The following is a 13,077-nucleotide window of genomic DNA, read 5'->3' as shown; positions in this document are numbered from 1 at the left end:
GCCCTGGGGGCAGGGCCAGCATGGCAGGTTCAGGGATTGAACCCCTGGCCCCTGTACCTGCTTGCAGGCACTTTAATCTGCTGAGCATGGCCAGTCCTTAATCGATTTATCTTATTCCTGGAAGTTTATCATTTGATAATCTGAATGATCTAGTGGGCTATATTTAACCTTGCACTCATATAGTTACTGAAATTTTTCTCCTCTTTTAAGTACTCTTTTTTTACATACTACTTAAGCTTATGGGCTGTTTTCAATAAAAGACAAACTATCCCAATGCCTGGAAAATGCATATTTGTCCAACAAATAGTTGAGTTTGTGTTCTGTGAGTTACCATAGGTGTGCACTGAGGATATAGTGGTGAATCAAAGAGACCTGTCCCTTCGTCTCATGGAATGTGTAGTTTGTGTCAGGAAAAGCAGGCACTCAGGTAGGAGGTTGTAACAAATCAAGGGGTGTGTGGAGGTGCACATTAGAGAGCACCAGGCTAGGTCAGGGCTGCAATGGACGTCCTTACACAAGGGACATTTGCTAAGGTGAGACACATTGGCATGTATGAAGGCCCAGGACACCCAAGTGCAATAGTTATATTTGTGGAATTATAAGTAATACATATATAATAAGTTATTATAAATCAGAGTTATCTCATTGGCAGTTGGTGAATAACAGCTACTTCTAGGTTTGTTTTGTCGTCTTTTTTTTCTACCTCATTAAGCTGTTTATTGCCTATTTCGTCACCTCTTTTCTTTGTGAGATACATTTATTTCTGCATATTTTACATCTTTAGTATCTTTCTTTCAATAGTTTTCCCCCACTTTGATGTCTGAATATGATCAGTTTTCTATAAAATAACTCATGATCTCATTATTCCTCATAGTGATTTTCTGTTTTTAAAAATTGTAGCATTCTCTTTCCCATAAAATGCTAACAGGCACCAGAACTTCCCTCTTACCTTTAACTCCAAAACTGACAAAACAGTGTGAAACAGATGATTTTAGATGGTGGAGAACACCTAATTACAGAGCAGTGATCTCTTTACCTTCCAAACTTGCAGAGTTTTTGTTTCTTCAAATACATTTCACGAAAACAAAATGTATAGGAGTAGAGGGCGTTAGTAAGGGCTTCTTTATTGCAAAAACAAACAAACAAAAGACCCATACATTTCACAACTAAGTTCAGGGATAGGAAAGCTAGTGTTTAAGAGAGACAAATGTTTTTTTCCTCCAGGTATGAAGTTTTAAAGAAAGTTAAAGCATGGTAAAGCATTTAATCTTAGGAGTATTTCTATTAACTTTCATAAAGCATTTAGGTCCGTTTTTATACATGATTTTCATTTACTTAGGGTACTTTGCATTGGAGTTTTCTAAAGTATTTTCTAGGATACATCTTTATCTTATCTAAGATTTATCCTTATAGCTTTTAATATTTCTTTCAAAAATAGGCATTTAATGTATTTTGTTGTTTATTCAGTAAGGAAAAATTCAACATTTTAGCTTTAGCTCCTCATTAAATACATTATATATGCATGGCTTTAGAGATTCAGGAGGAAAATTAAGAAGTCAAAAATTAGTTTCTAAGTTCTTGATTGTACTTTGTATTCCAAAACACATCTATGATTTTAGGTGCCTTTGCCAAAAGGATTCTAAATAAAAATACTTTTCTTAGTTTTAAGTGTTTCTTGATTTCTTACTCCATTTGTTTATGCCATGTTGTCTTATAAGATTTTGAACACTTGCATTAGGGAGGTACCTATATGGTAGTAGCTATCTCCTTAACCCAATTTCATTTTCATTGCATCATATTTGCAGTATCTGTATTTGATATTGACTGTTTAAATAGAAACGTAAATAGTTCTTTCCATATTGGATTGCTCACTGCCACTGTATGTATCTGGTAGACACTGAACAATTTTTCTTGTAGGCACACGAGGCCACTTTGGAAGCCAGAGCCAGTCCAGAGATGAGTGACCGGATACAGCAATTGGAGAGAGAGATTTCTAGGTATAAAGATGAATCCAGCAAGGCCCAGACAGAGGTTGACCGCCTCTTGGAAATCTTGAAGGAGGTAGAAAATGAGAAGAATGATAAAGATAAGAAGATAGCTGAGTTGGAAAGGTAAGAAAAGAAAGCTGAATGAGACTCTCTGTGTTAGAAAAATTAAAATATTTTATAACTATGCACTTTTGAGAATACACTTGTTTTAGCATTATTTCCCTCTGAGTTTAGGTTCTGGAATGCCTATTATTTCTGTTAGTGTGGAGAAACAAACTAAGAGAAGGAGGGACATTTAGGGATAACGTAGGAGGCTCAAATGTGATTTTTATGTGGCTCTGAATTAAAATTATTCAGAATAGGCTGTTTGAATAGCTCCTGCCAGGTAGCTGTCTTTGAATTTTGTCATATTTTAAAAATTACTTATACTGGAAGTCAAGTATATGTATTTTTTTTAATTTTTAATTTATTCATTTTTTTGGCAGAACCGGGGATTGAACTCAGGCCCTTGCGCTTGCCAGGCAAATGCTTATTCTACTGAGCTACCTCCCCAGCCCCAAGTATATGTATCTTAACTTCTTTTATATCATAGATTTAACATAAACTTACAAGTACATTCAGAAAGCTCTTCCGTTAGAACTCCATTAATTAACCATGTTAGTTAGCAAGATAGAAAAAAATCACTAATCTTTGTGGTTTCTTGGGCATTGAATATTAGACATACTTTTTTATTCTCTTGAAGGTTTGGAAGTAGTAGACTCCTCCCATCATTTCTTTACTAATTTTTCGGGGTTCCTGATAGACGTGATACTTTTCTCTGAAGTTATTTCTGAGAATTTCTGCTGTTATGCACCTATAGGATTTGTTGTTACCTATAGAAACAACAAAGTCCAACTCTCACAGTTTTTCACTGTTCTGAAAGTGTGAATAACATTTGTTTTTATCTGTTTTTTTCCTAATTTTTATACTGTTAATATTCTCTTCACCGTCTCCAGTTCCAGCTTGAAAAATGGATAACATTCTATAAATCAGAATTCTAAAATTACCAGAAACTCAAGATTATAGACTACATGTATTTTTTTGTCTTAATCTTTACATTGTGCCCTTTCCCAGGCACACACATTTTTCCTTATATTCTTAAAGTAATACATACCTCTTTGCTTTTATATGGTCTTGAAATGAGTAGCACTGCTACATAAATATTATACTTTTGATTTATTACTCATATCCTACAAAGTATATTTAAGAAAAGCATTTCCTTGAGAAAGTTTCATTTTTTAATTTTTTCTTTAATATATTGGAAGCCTATATTTGAAATTATTGCTTGCTATTGCTTGAAAAACCTTTTTTAACTCAGTTTTGGCCCAAGTGCTTTTTTGAGAAATTTATGCCTAATATATCCAAATAGCTTTTATCCAAACTACCCCAAGTACTGTAGTGCTTTGTGTCAGCCACTGTATTCATGGTATTTTAAGAAAGTTATAAATGATCTACTCTTTTCACAGAATACAACTTTTAATAAGTTGGAGAAGATACTATTCAGTTCTGTCTTCTCATCCTACAGCAGTATAATTTTGTTTCAGGATTTAACAAAGCTTCTTGCCTATAAAAACAAAACAAAACAAAATCTAAAAGCAAAACCAAGCTGCTTTAACTCCAGTTTTGTTTTTAGCTTTGTTATTGGTACTCAGCAACATAGATTGGGATGTTGAATAAACAGAATCATAACTTACAAAAGAGCTCTCCTATGGTATTTTATGGAAGAGGAAAACAGAGGCCAGAGAAATTATCCCTGAAATTACTCAGTGGTTGAGCCAGAGTTAATAGGATGGGATTTTGAAGTTTCTGCTCAATTTTGTTTTTTCTTGTGCCAAGATTAATTATATTCTTTTTAGATCTGCTAGAAACTATTCTTTGAACACTCCCTACTTTATGAGATTTATCTTTTGCTCAATCTTGACCAAGTTTCTTAAGCAAAAGTGGCTTACATACTGTTACATTTTGTATGAAAACTACAGTAGACTTTCATTCCATTTAGCCCTTAAATGCCATTTTTATAAATTGAGCTGTGCTTATTCTAGGAAGTAATCAGTATATTCTATGTTAAAGATCGCTGTGATCATATCATGCTTTTCCCTCCAGATTTAGTACTGAGATGCATGTGTGTGGCTGCTGTTTCTTACTAACCATTTGCTTCTTGTGTTGCCATTATATTGTTTCCTATGTGAGTGTCTGTCTCCCTATAATTTGGGTTTCATCATCTTTTGATTTGTCTTGTCATGGTCCTACTCCATTGAGGTTTTGATGTCTTTGTGTTTATATGTGTGTCGCCTCTGCCCCGTGGCCATGCTGTTTCTCAGAGAGCAAGTCTCCCGCAAATTGTATCCTCCACACCAGATTTCTGTCCCTGCATCATCAGGGGGGTTTGTTTGGGACTTCCTGGGAAAGTAAGTGTTATGCAAGCTACAGTCTTATGCTGTAATAAATTGCTGGCTGCTGCTTTAGCTACTGCTGGGACTTTTGCTGCTACTGGGAATTTTGCTTGATCAGAAGTAAAGAACAACAGCTGGTTATACAGCTAGGTTATATGTCAGTTTGAACTGAACCTGTTAACTGATTTTGGATGAAATCAGTAAATGTGTACATGTTCTTTTTGGCAATGTTCTATATTGCAGTTTGTAGGGTTTTTTGGTTTTTTTTTCTTTTTTTTCTAGCTCACCTTTTATGTAATTTTTTTTTTTTTCATTTTGGAATCCCTTTTAAATAGCCTTTTAGCTGATAAAACTGTAGTGCTATATACTAAAGCATGTGAAATTCATTTCTTAATAGTGTTCACTATTCTGCTAAGTGTAAAAGTAAAAATAAACTTACAATAATTGTACAAAAGGAATTCTTATTTTCTGTCATATAGTACTTAGAGCAGTGATCTTCACTTTTTTAAAAGGTTTACAGCACATCAATAAAATTTTCCAGACCTGTTCTTTGTGGTCTAGAGAAATAAATGCATAGTGATTTCATTCATAAATGTTGACTCTGACATGAAATAGTAGTTCTAGCCAGAAGATGATAAATATATATAGTATTATACCACTGTCTTAGTTTGGTGTTATATCACTCTTTGACTCTCTGTAATTTTTAAAAGAGTATTAGGTGAGCATACACGCATACCTGTAAATACAACATATTTTTCCCAGTTTAGTCTAATTACTTCTAAATTCACCTTCTTTACTGTGGTATATGTCAATTAGACTGCAACAAGAGAGTCAAAGCTAATAAAATGCATATACACACAGAAACAGGCTCAGTGGTCTAAAGCACCTACTTGAAACAAGCTTGGCTAAAGCACAGGGACCGCGGTTCGATCCCCCAGCACCACATGCCAGCCAGCCCTGCCCCCTGGTGGGCTGAGCTGGCCACACACACACACACACACACACAATAAATAAAAATAAATAAATAATTAAAAAAAAAACACACACACACACAGAAACATGTGTTAGTGGTTAAATTTTTTCCTAAACCATTATTATTTATTTTTGGTACCAGGGAGCGAACTCAGGACCTTGTGCTTGCTAGACCAGTGCTTAAGCTGCTGAGCTACCTCCCCAGCCCTAGAAATGTATATTGTATTAAGTTTATTATAAGGAATGGCCTTCACACTTGTTAGCTAAGCAAGTCTGAAATCTTGTAGCAAGATTGTTAGGAAGGGAAGATTTTTGAGCAGGGTGGAACTGCATAGGGAGAAACGAAAGCTATGCTACAGAGGAAAATTTTCTTTTGTCTCGTAGGGGAACTTCAGCCCTACTTCTAATATGTTCTGATGAATTGAGTCATGCACATTTAGATTATCTGGAATAATCTCTCCTATTTAAACTGATTAGAGGCATTAAATCAGCAAGATTCCTCTATCATACATAGAAGACTTAATATTTCAAAAGGCCATTATCGCATGACTCTGTATAGTCTGCATAGACGAAACCACAGTTTGAAAATGTCCCCAAGTCGATTTAGATGAGCTTCAGGAACCCTGACTATACTTGAGAATTTGCTTTATAAAATCTGCATATTAGAATTACAATTTAGATTAATAAAGAATAGTCTTTTCTCTGACATTGTGTTTAAGATATTTAGAGAGAAGAGTAATGAAAAAATTTAATAGTAATTTTTCAGACTATCTTCCCCTCTGGAAATATCCCCTTACAGCAAATCTTTCAACTCCAGGTCCCATAGATTAAAAAAATAAATAAATAAAATAAAATAAAAAAAAAAAATATATATATATATGAATATAACTTTTATTCATCTATGTATTTGGTACAGAGTCTCACTGTGTAGCTAGGACTCATAGTGATCTTCCTGTTTTTAGCATCCCCAGCTCTGGGATTACAGGCATGCACCACTACACCTGGACTCAGTCTCAGGCTCAGCACGCTCCGGGGATGGGTCCAGCTTGCCATGCAGGACTGGATATTGAACCCTGGTCCCTGCACTTGCCCAAGCAGGCACTTAGTCCACTGAGCTGTCTCGCCAGCCCCATTGTAAATTGATTTTGTATCTAATATATACTTCTTTTCTTTTGCTAAGGCTTGTAGTTTTCTGGATTCCCTCCCCCAACTTGAAGATCAGAATAAAACAGATTATACCAACAAAACAATCAATTTCCCCTTTATTCTAACAACACCAAGTTTGTATAATTTTCTGCTTCCAAAAGCAGATCCTGAATCATGTATGACTGTCAGGATAATTGCTTTTCTGGTAATAGTTATGCATTGACATATAATGCATGAGTGATTTGAAAACCCAGAAAAGCTTCTGGGAGTAATTTTTGCATGAAAAAGACTTGCAAGAAGAAAAGTGACCTCTTTCTCCTAAACATTTTAATGTCTGCATGTGATGCCCAGAATTACTGAAGCTACTCTCTATCAGCCCATGGTAAAGTTACATCTAGAAGGCAACAGAATCAGGAAAATCACAGCGAAGTGTTGATTAGATGAACGAGCTACCGTCTCTACACTTCTCAATATGTGATAGTGCACTTTCTTATATTTAAGACATTTAAAATCAAGATTTACCATTATTTGCAGCTACATGCATTCAATCTGCTATAGCTAATTGATGCTTAGTCTCCCCCTCCATAATAGAAGTGATCACTTTGAAAAGTGAAATAAAAATTGTGACTATCAGAAGCAGAAGCAAAATTAGGGCTCTGACCAAAGTTTGGCATTTTTGTTTAGTACTTTCTGAATTTCAGTGTGAGTGTGTGTGCACGCGCATGCTCACGCATGTGCATGCTTTCTTCCTACAAATCAAGTATGGTATCCCTCAGTATGCCTATTTTGGTTCTTAATTAAAATAAGATAAGGGCCAGTGATATAGCTCAGCAGACTCATAGCCTGCCCAGGCAAACTCAGGGATTGGGATTCAATCTCCAGGACCACATGCCCCTCTGACCCTGCCCCTCAGCACATTGAGCCAGCCATGGAGACTGGACATAGTGGCTGTAATCCCAGTGCTGGGAAGGCTGAGGCAGGAGAATCACTATGAGTTTGAGCTGCGTAGTGAGTCCCTGTACCAAATACGTGGACAAAAGGCAGCAATTGTGCTTGACATTGTGAAATCACACCTATATCACCAAAATTTTGGAAGCTGAAGCAGGAGGATGGCAAGTTCAGTTACATCCTGAGCAACATAGGGATTTATCTAGACCCTGTCTCCATCAAAAAGGGGAAGAGCTGGATATGTCATTCACAGTAAAGCCCCTGGACTCAGTTGCCAGCACATACACACAAAAAGGGTCAGTAATATGAAGGCACAGTTAACTGTTTAACTTCTTTAAACAGTTAAATCAGTTTATTCTGCCATGCCATTGTTTTCATATATGCTTACACATATATGAAATATTAGGTTTCAATTCTAATATTAGTTAATATTGCTGTAGTTCTTTTTTTTTTCTTGTATCTCACCTCACCCCACTCAAATGCCTGGAAAATATTACATCCCTTTATCTTTTGGAAGAAGCACATACAAAAGATTTTTGCGCATAGGTAGATAACATTATTTCAAAATTTTTATCACTATGTTTGCAATATATAATGATAATATTCATCGTGGGGAATTGGTACATTTGCATTACACATTGCAATTCTTTTTAACACCCCCCACCATCTCTTGGCCACTTTCTAATTCAGAAGATCTATCTCCTCCATTTATCCTATTGTTTATCTTGTATTTTTCTCTTTAATTTTCCTTTTTAATTTTTTTTATACTTTGAGTTTCTCATATAACAAAAGCCATGTAATGTTTGCCTGAGTGATGTATTTCACTTAACATGATGGTCTCAAGATGCATCTACTTTTCTGCTAATGACTATTATTTTTGTAGCACAGTAGAACTCCATTATAGTAAGTACCACATTTTCTTGAATGTTTATTTGCTGATGGTCATCTAGGCTATTGCCAAACTTTTGCAATTATGAGTTGTGCTACTATTAGCCTTGGTATGCAAATATCACGGTAATATGATGTCTTTAACTCTTTCAGGGAGACAGGGAATAGCTGGGTTGAAAGTTACTTCTGGTTTTAAGGTTTTTTTTTTTTTGATCTCCATGCTGATTTCCATAGTAGTAGCACTAGTTTAAATTCCCACCAGAAATGTCAAAGGGTTTCTCTTTCTCCACAACCCCACCTTTTGATTTCTTTATGACAGCCCTTCTTTCTGGAATAAGATGGAATCTTCATGTTTGTTTTGGTTACATTTCTTTTGAACAATTTTTGTTATTTATTTATTTGATACAGGGTCTTGCTACACACTTGAGAATCATAATGAGCCTCCTGACTCAGTCTTTGCAGTGCTGGGATTACAGGCATGTGCCACCACTTCTGTTTCAGTGCCGGTATGGCACCTCTTGGGTTCCGGGGCTGGCATGGCATGCAGTACCAGGGATCAAACTTGGTTCCTTGTGCTTGCCAAGCAGACACTTAGACCCCTGAGCTATCTTCCCAGTCCCATAGTTGCTCACTTTTTGGTTGGGTCTTTTACTTTGGGGAGGTCTTTTTTTTTAAGTTGTTTGGATGATGTCGATACCAGTCACCTATCCAAGGTGTAGCTGTATTATGGTTTATATCTAGTTGTCCCCCAAAAGCCTCATGTAAGCCATGGGGCAGACTTCTAGAGTTTGTGATTAACTCATGGTCCACTGGAATTATGGATATGATTATGAATGTGAGTGCTGCTGGGATTATGGGTGTGAGTACTACACCCAGCTTGGGGCAGATAGCCTGAATGCAATTTAAGGGAGGGTTGTCCTCTGCAGCCATTGTTGTGGTTACTCCTCCCTTTTGCTCTTGCTGCCATGAATTGTTGCCCTCTGCCATGTGCCACTCTGCTTTGTAGCCAGCCGAGTATGGACTAAAACCTCCAGTAACTGTGAGCTAACTAAACCTTTCCTTCCTTCATTTTGGGTGTTGGGTATCTGTCCCAGCAATGAGAGAAGAGTTACTAAGACAAGCTGGTAAATTTTATTTTCCCATTTTGTACATTGTCTCTTCATTTAGTTGTTTGTTTATTTTGGCTATGTAGAAGCTTTTACATTTGGTAGAAACGTACCATTTGTTGATTGTGGATGTTATTTGTTTAAGGAGTTCAGAAGGTCCTTGTCAATTCCCTTTTTCGAGATTATCTATTTTATCATCCAGCAGATTCTTTTTCTTTTAATCTTCAGATTTTTGATCCATTTTTATTTTAGCTTAGTACATGAGACATATTTCCAGATTCTATCTTTTGCATGTGTATAGATGATTTCCCCATTTTTGCTGAAAGAAAATATCATTCCTATAGAGTATGTTTTTGACCTCTTTGTCAAAGTCAGATAGCTGAATGTGTCTGGTCTTGTTTCCGTATCTTCTGTTCTGTTCCATTTATCCTCATGTTTATTTTTGTACCATACTGCTTTTATTAATGTAGTTTTGTAATATATCTTGAAATCCAGGATTATGATGCCTTCAACTTTGCTCTTGTTGCCCAGAATTGGTTCTGCTATTCTGGGTTTCATCTGGTTTTATATGAGTTTTAGGAATAGTATTGGTTCTTCCTATCCAGGAAGGGTATAGTTTTCCATTTTCTATTATTTTCTTCATTCTTCCTTCTCAGAATAGTGCGTTTTTTGTTGTAGAGGTCTTTTACTTCCTTGGTTAGGTTAATTCCTAAGTATTTAATTTTGCTTGAGGGGACCAGCCTGATAGCTCAGTGGACTAAAGTGCCTGCTTAGTGCTCCTTGGCCACAGTGCTCTGCTGGCTCCGTTCCTGGGGTGCATTGAGATGAGGGGCACTGATGGGGCAATTAAGACTGGGTGTGGTGGCGCACGCCTGTAATCTCAGCATTTGGGAGGCTGAAAACAGCAGAATCCGGAGTCCGATCTACATAGTGAGACCCTGTAGACCCTGTCCTAAATACAGAAAAATAAATAAATAAGTAAGTAAGTACATAAATAAATTTAAAAAATTAATTTTGCTTGGTGCTATTGTGAATGGTGTTGTTTTCCTAATTTATTTTTTGGCAGGCTCATAATTGGTGTAGAGGAATATACCAGTGATGATTTGATATCTTGCTACATTCATGGATTTCAATATTCTAGGAGTATTTTTGTGAAACTTCTTGAGTCTTCTGTGTAGAGGATCATGTGCTCTGCAAATAGTGATAATTTGACTTTTTCCTGTCCTGTATTTACCCCTTTGTTTCCTTTCTCTTTTCTGATTATTCTGGCCAGTGTTTTTAAGTACTGTATTGAAGAAGAGTGGTGACAGTGGATATCTTTTTCTTGTTCCTAATTTTAGAATGAAAGTAATAGTTCTTAATTTTAGTTACTTCTTACATCAGAGTTCTGGTTTGTGTTTCCCATTTGATAGGATTTAGGCAGTAGATGTGTCATAAATGGCTTTTATCAGACTGACATAAGATCCTCTATATGTGTTTTCCTCAGGGTTTTATCATGAATGGTTATTAAATTTTGTCAAAAGCTTTTTGTGCATCTATTTGGATCTATTTTTGTGCATCTATTTGGATTGTGTATGATTTTCACCCGTGTGTGTGTGTGTGTGTGTGTGTGTGTGTTACATTCATTGATTTGTGTATGTTGAACCATCCTTGCTTCCCTGGGATGAAACTCACTTGATCAAGATTCTGTGATCTTTGTCTTGAGGAATTTTGGATCCTATGTTCATTCAAGTGATTGGCCTGTAGTTCTGATTTTTAGTTGAGTTCCTGTCTGGTTTTGGAATCAAAGTAATGTACTTCAGGAATGTCTTTGGGAGCATTACTTATCTTTCAGTTTAATTCAGGTTTGTGGAATATTGACATTAGATATCCCTTGAAGTTCTTATAAGAGCCAGTAGTGAATCCATTGGCTCCTGGAGTTTTTTTAGTTGGTAGGATATTTTCTTCGAAGTGCAATATATTTGACATTTCAAAAGTAAATTTGTATTATGGCAGAACTTGCTGCATTTTATTCAAAACTATTTGTATTACTCTTATCTCATTTTTATAATCTTTATCTTTTTTGATGGAAATATTGAAAAATTACTACATGCTGTGTGTACCAGGCTCATTTGTTTGACTTATTATGTACGAAGTAGAGCTTGCCTTCCTTAGAATCTCATAAAATTGTAATGTAATTTGCTTAATAGTTTTGTTCCTTAATTTTAGTTACTTCTGTTGTAGCTCTAGTTTGTATGTTTCCAGAAAAAGTTCTTATATAATTTTTTATTACGAAGATAAGGAGGCTGAGGCCTAGAGTTGTTAAATAACTGTGTCATGTTCGGTGGTAGCAGAGTGGCGCAATGTCTCTTCTTTGGAACATCCTGTAGCGTATTTATTTATTTAGTCTTTTTTTCCGACAGGGTCTTACTATGCTGTTCAGGTTTGGGGTATGCTGGCCTTGAACTCACTTTGTAGCCCAGGCTGGTCTGGAACTCATGTTGATCCTCCTGACTCAGTCTCCTGAGTGCTGGGATTATAAGTGTGCACCACCAGGCTTGGCCTTCTCAGCTTTTAGAGAGGATGTGATCCAGTGCCTATTGCTGTGGAGCTTGCTGAGGGCAGTACTTGTCACATGATGAAATGCTTTCCTTTTTTTTTTTAAAATGTATTTAGTACAGGGTCTACAGGGTATCACTAAACAGATCGGACTCCTAGTAATCCTCTTTTTCAGCCTCCCAAGTGCTGGGATTCCAGATGTGTGCCACCATGCCCAGTCTTAATCCCTATCTCAGCACGCCCTGGAGGTGGGGCTGGATGGCAGGCCAGGGATCGAACCCTGTCCTTGTGTCTACCTAAGCAGGTGCTTTAATCCGCTGAGCTATCTGGCTGGCTCTTTCTTCTTGGACAGGTTATTTAGGAATTTATAGATGGGCTGCTTTGCTGCCAGGGTCACATTATCTGTGTTATTCTTAGCTCACTGTGGGCTCTGTTAAATGAATGCTTCTGACATTCTTTTTCCAAATCAGGTTAACTATAAGTTATTGGATGGTAGTCCAGTTTTAGGTTTGATACTATTAGAAGAATGAACCTTCCTCCTATAAAATGGAAGCCAAATTTAGAAGATGAATGTTTTTGTTCCCCTTATTTTTTGGAATCTGATCTGTTTTAACTGTAACCTTTCTTGTAGTTTGTACCTTTCAGTAGTAGTTTTAGTTACGCTTCTCCTATAGTACTTTCTACATTCTGTCCCATTAGTACACATTGTTCTAGATGTGTTAAGTAGGGATAGTTCTTTTTTTCGATCCACTAACAAACCATTCAAGATTATGTTTTATTACTCATAATATTCATACCCTTTAGAGATGAAAACAATAGGTCAACAGTCTTTTATACCATTATAGTTATGTTGGAAATACTAATTTTAGCTGGACATGGTGATGCATACATGTAATTCCTGCACTTGAGAAGCTGAGGGATAAAGATGAAGTGGAAAGAATGGCAGTCATCAAGAAATCAAATAATAAGAAATGCTGGTGTGGTTGTGGTGAAAAAGAAACCTTTCTACATTATTATTATTATTATTATTATTATTATTATTATTATTTGCTCCAAATG

The 13,077-nt window shown here is 36.3% G+C and overlaps 1 protein-coding gene across 1 annotated transcript in view; it reads left to right on the top strand.

Annotated features, from left to right (window-relative positions):
• The window catches only part of Erc1 (ELKS/RAB6-interacting/CAST family member 1), a 561,464-nt gene that overhangs the window by 259,567 nt on the left and 288,820 nt on the right, over positions 1–13,077 (top strand). Inside the window, exon 11 of the mRNA XM_004638944.3 lies at positions 1,918–2,111. Within this exon, the coding sequence (XP_004639001.1) occupies positions 1,918–2,111 (194 nt within the window). The remainder of the gene's footprint in view (positions 1–1,917; positions 2,112–13,077) is intronic.

Source organism: Octodon degus, unplaced genomic scaffold, assembly GCF_000260255.1.
Source record: "Octodon degus isolate 3935 unplaced genomic scaffold, OctDeg1.0 scaffold00104, whole genome shotgun sequence".
Classification (NCBI taxonomy): Eukaryota; Metazoa; Chordata; class Mammalia; order Rodentia; family Octodontidae; genus Octodon; species Octodon degus.
The sequence above is the reverse complement of the archived record's forward strand: the minus strand, read 5'-3'. Positions and strand labels throughout refer to the sequence as shown.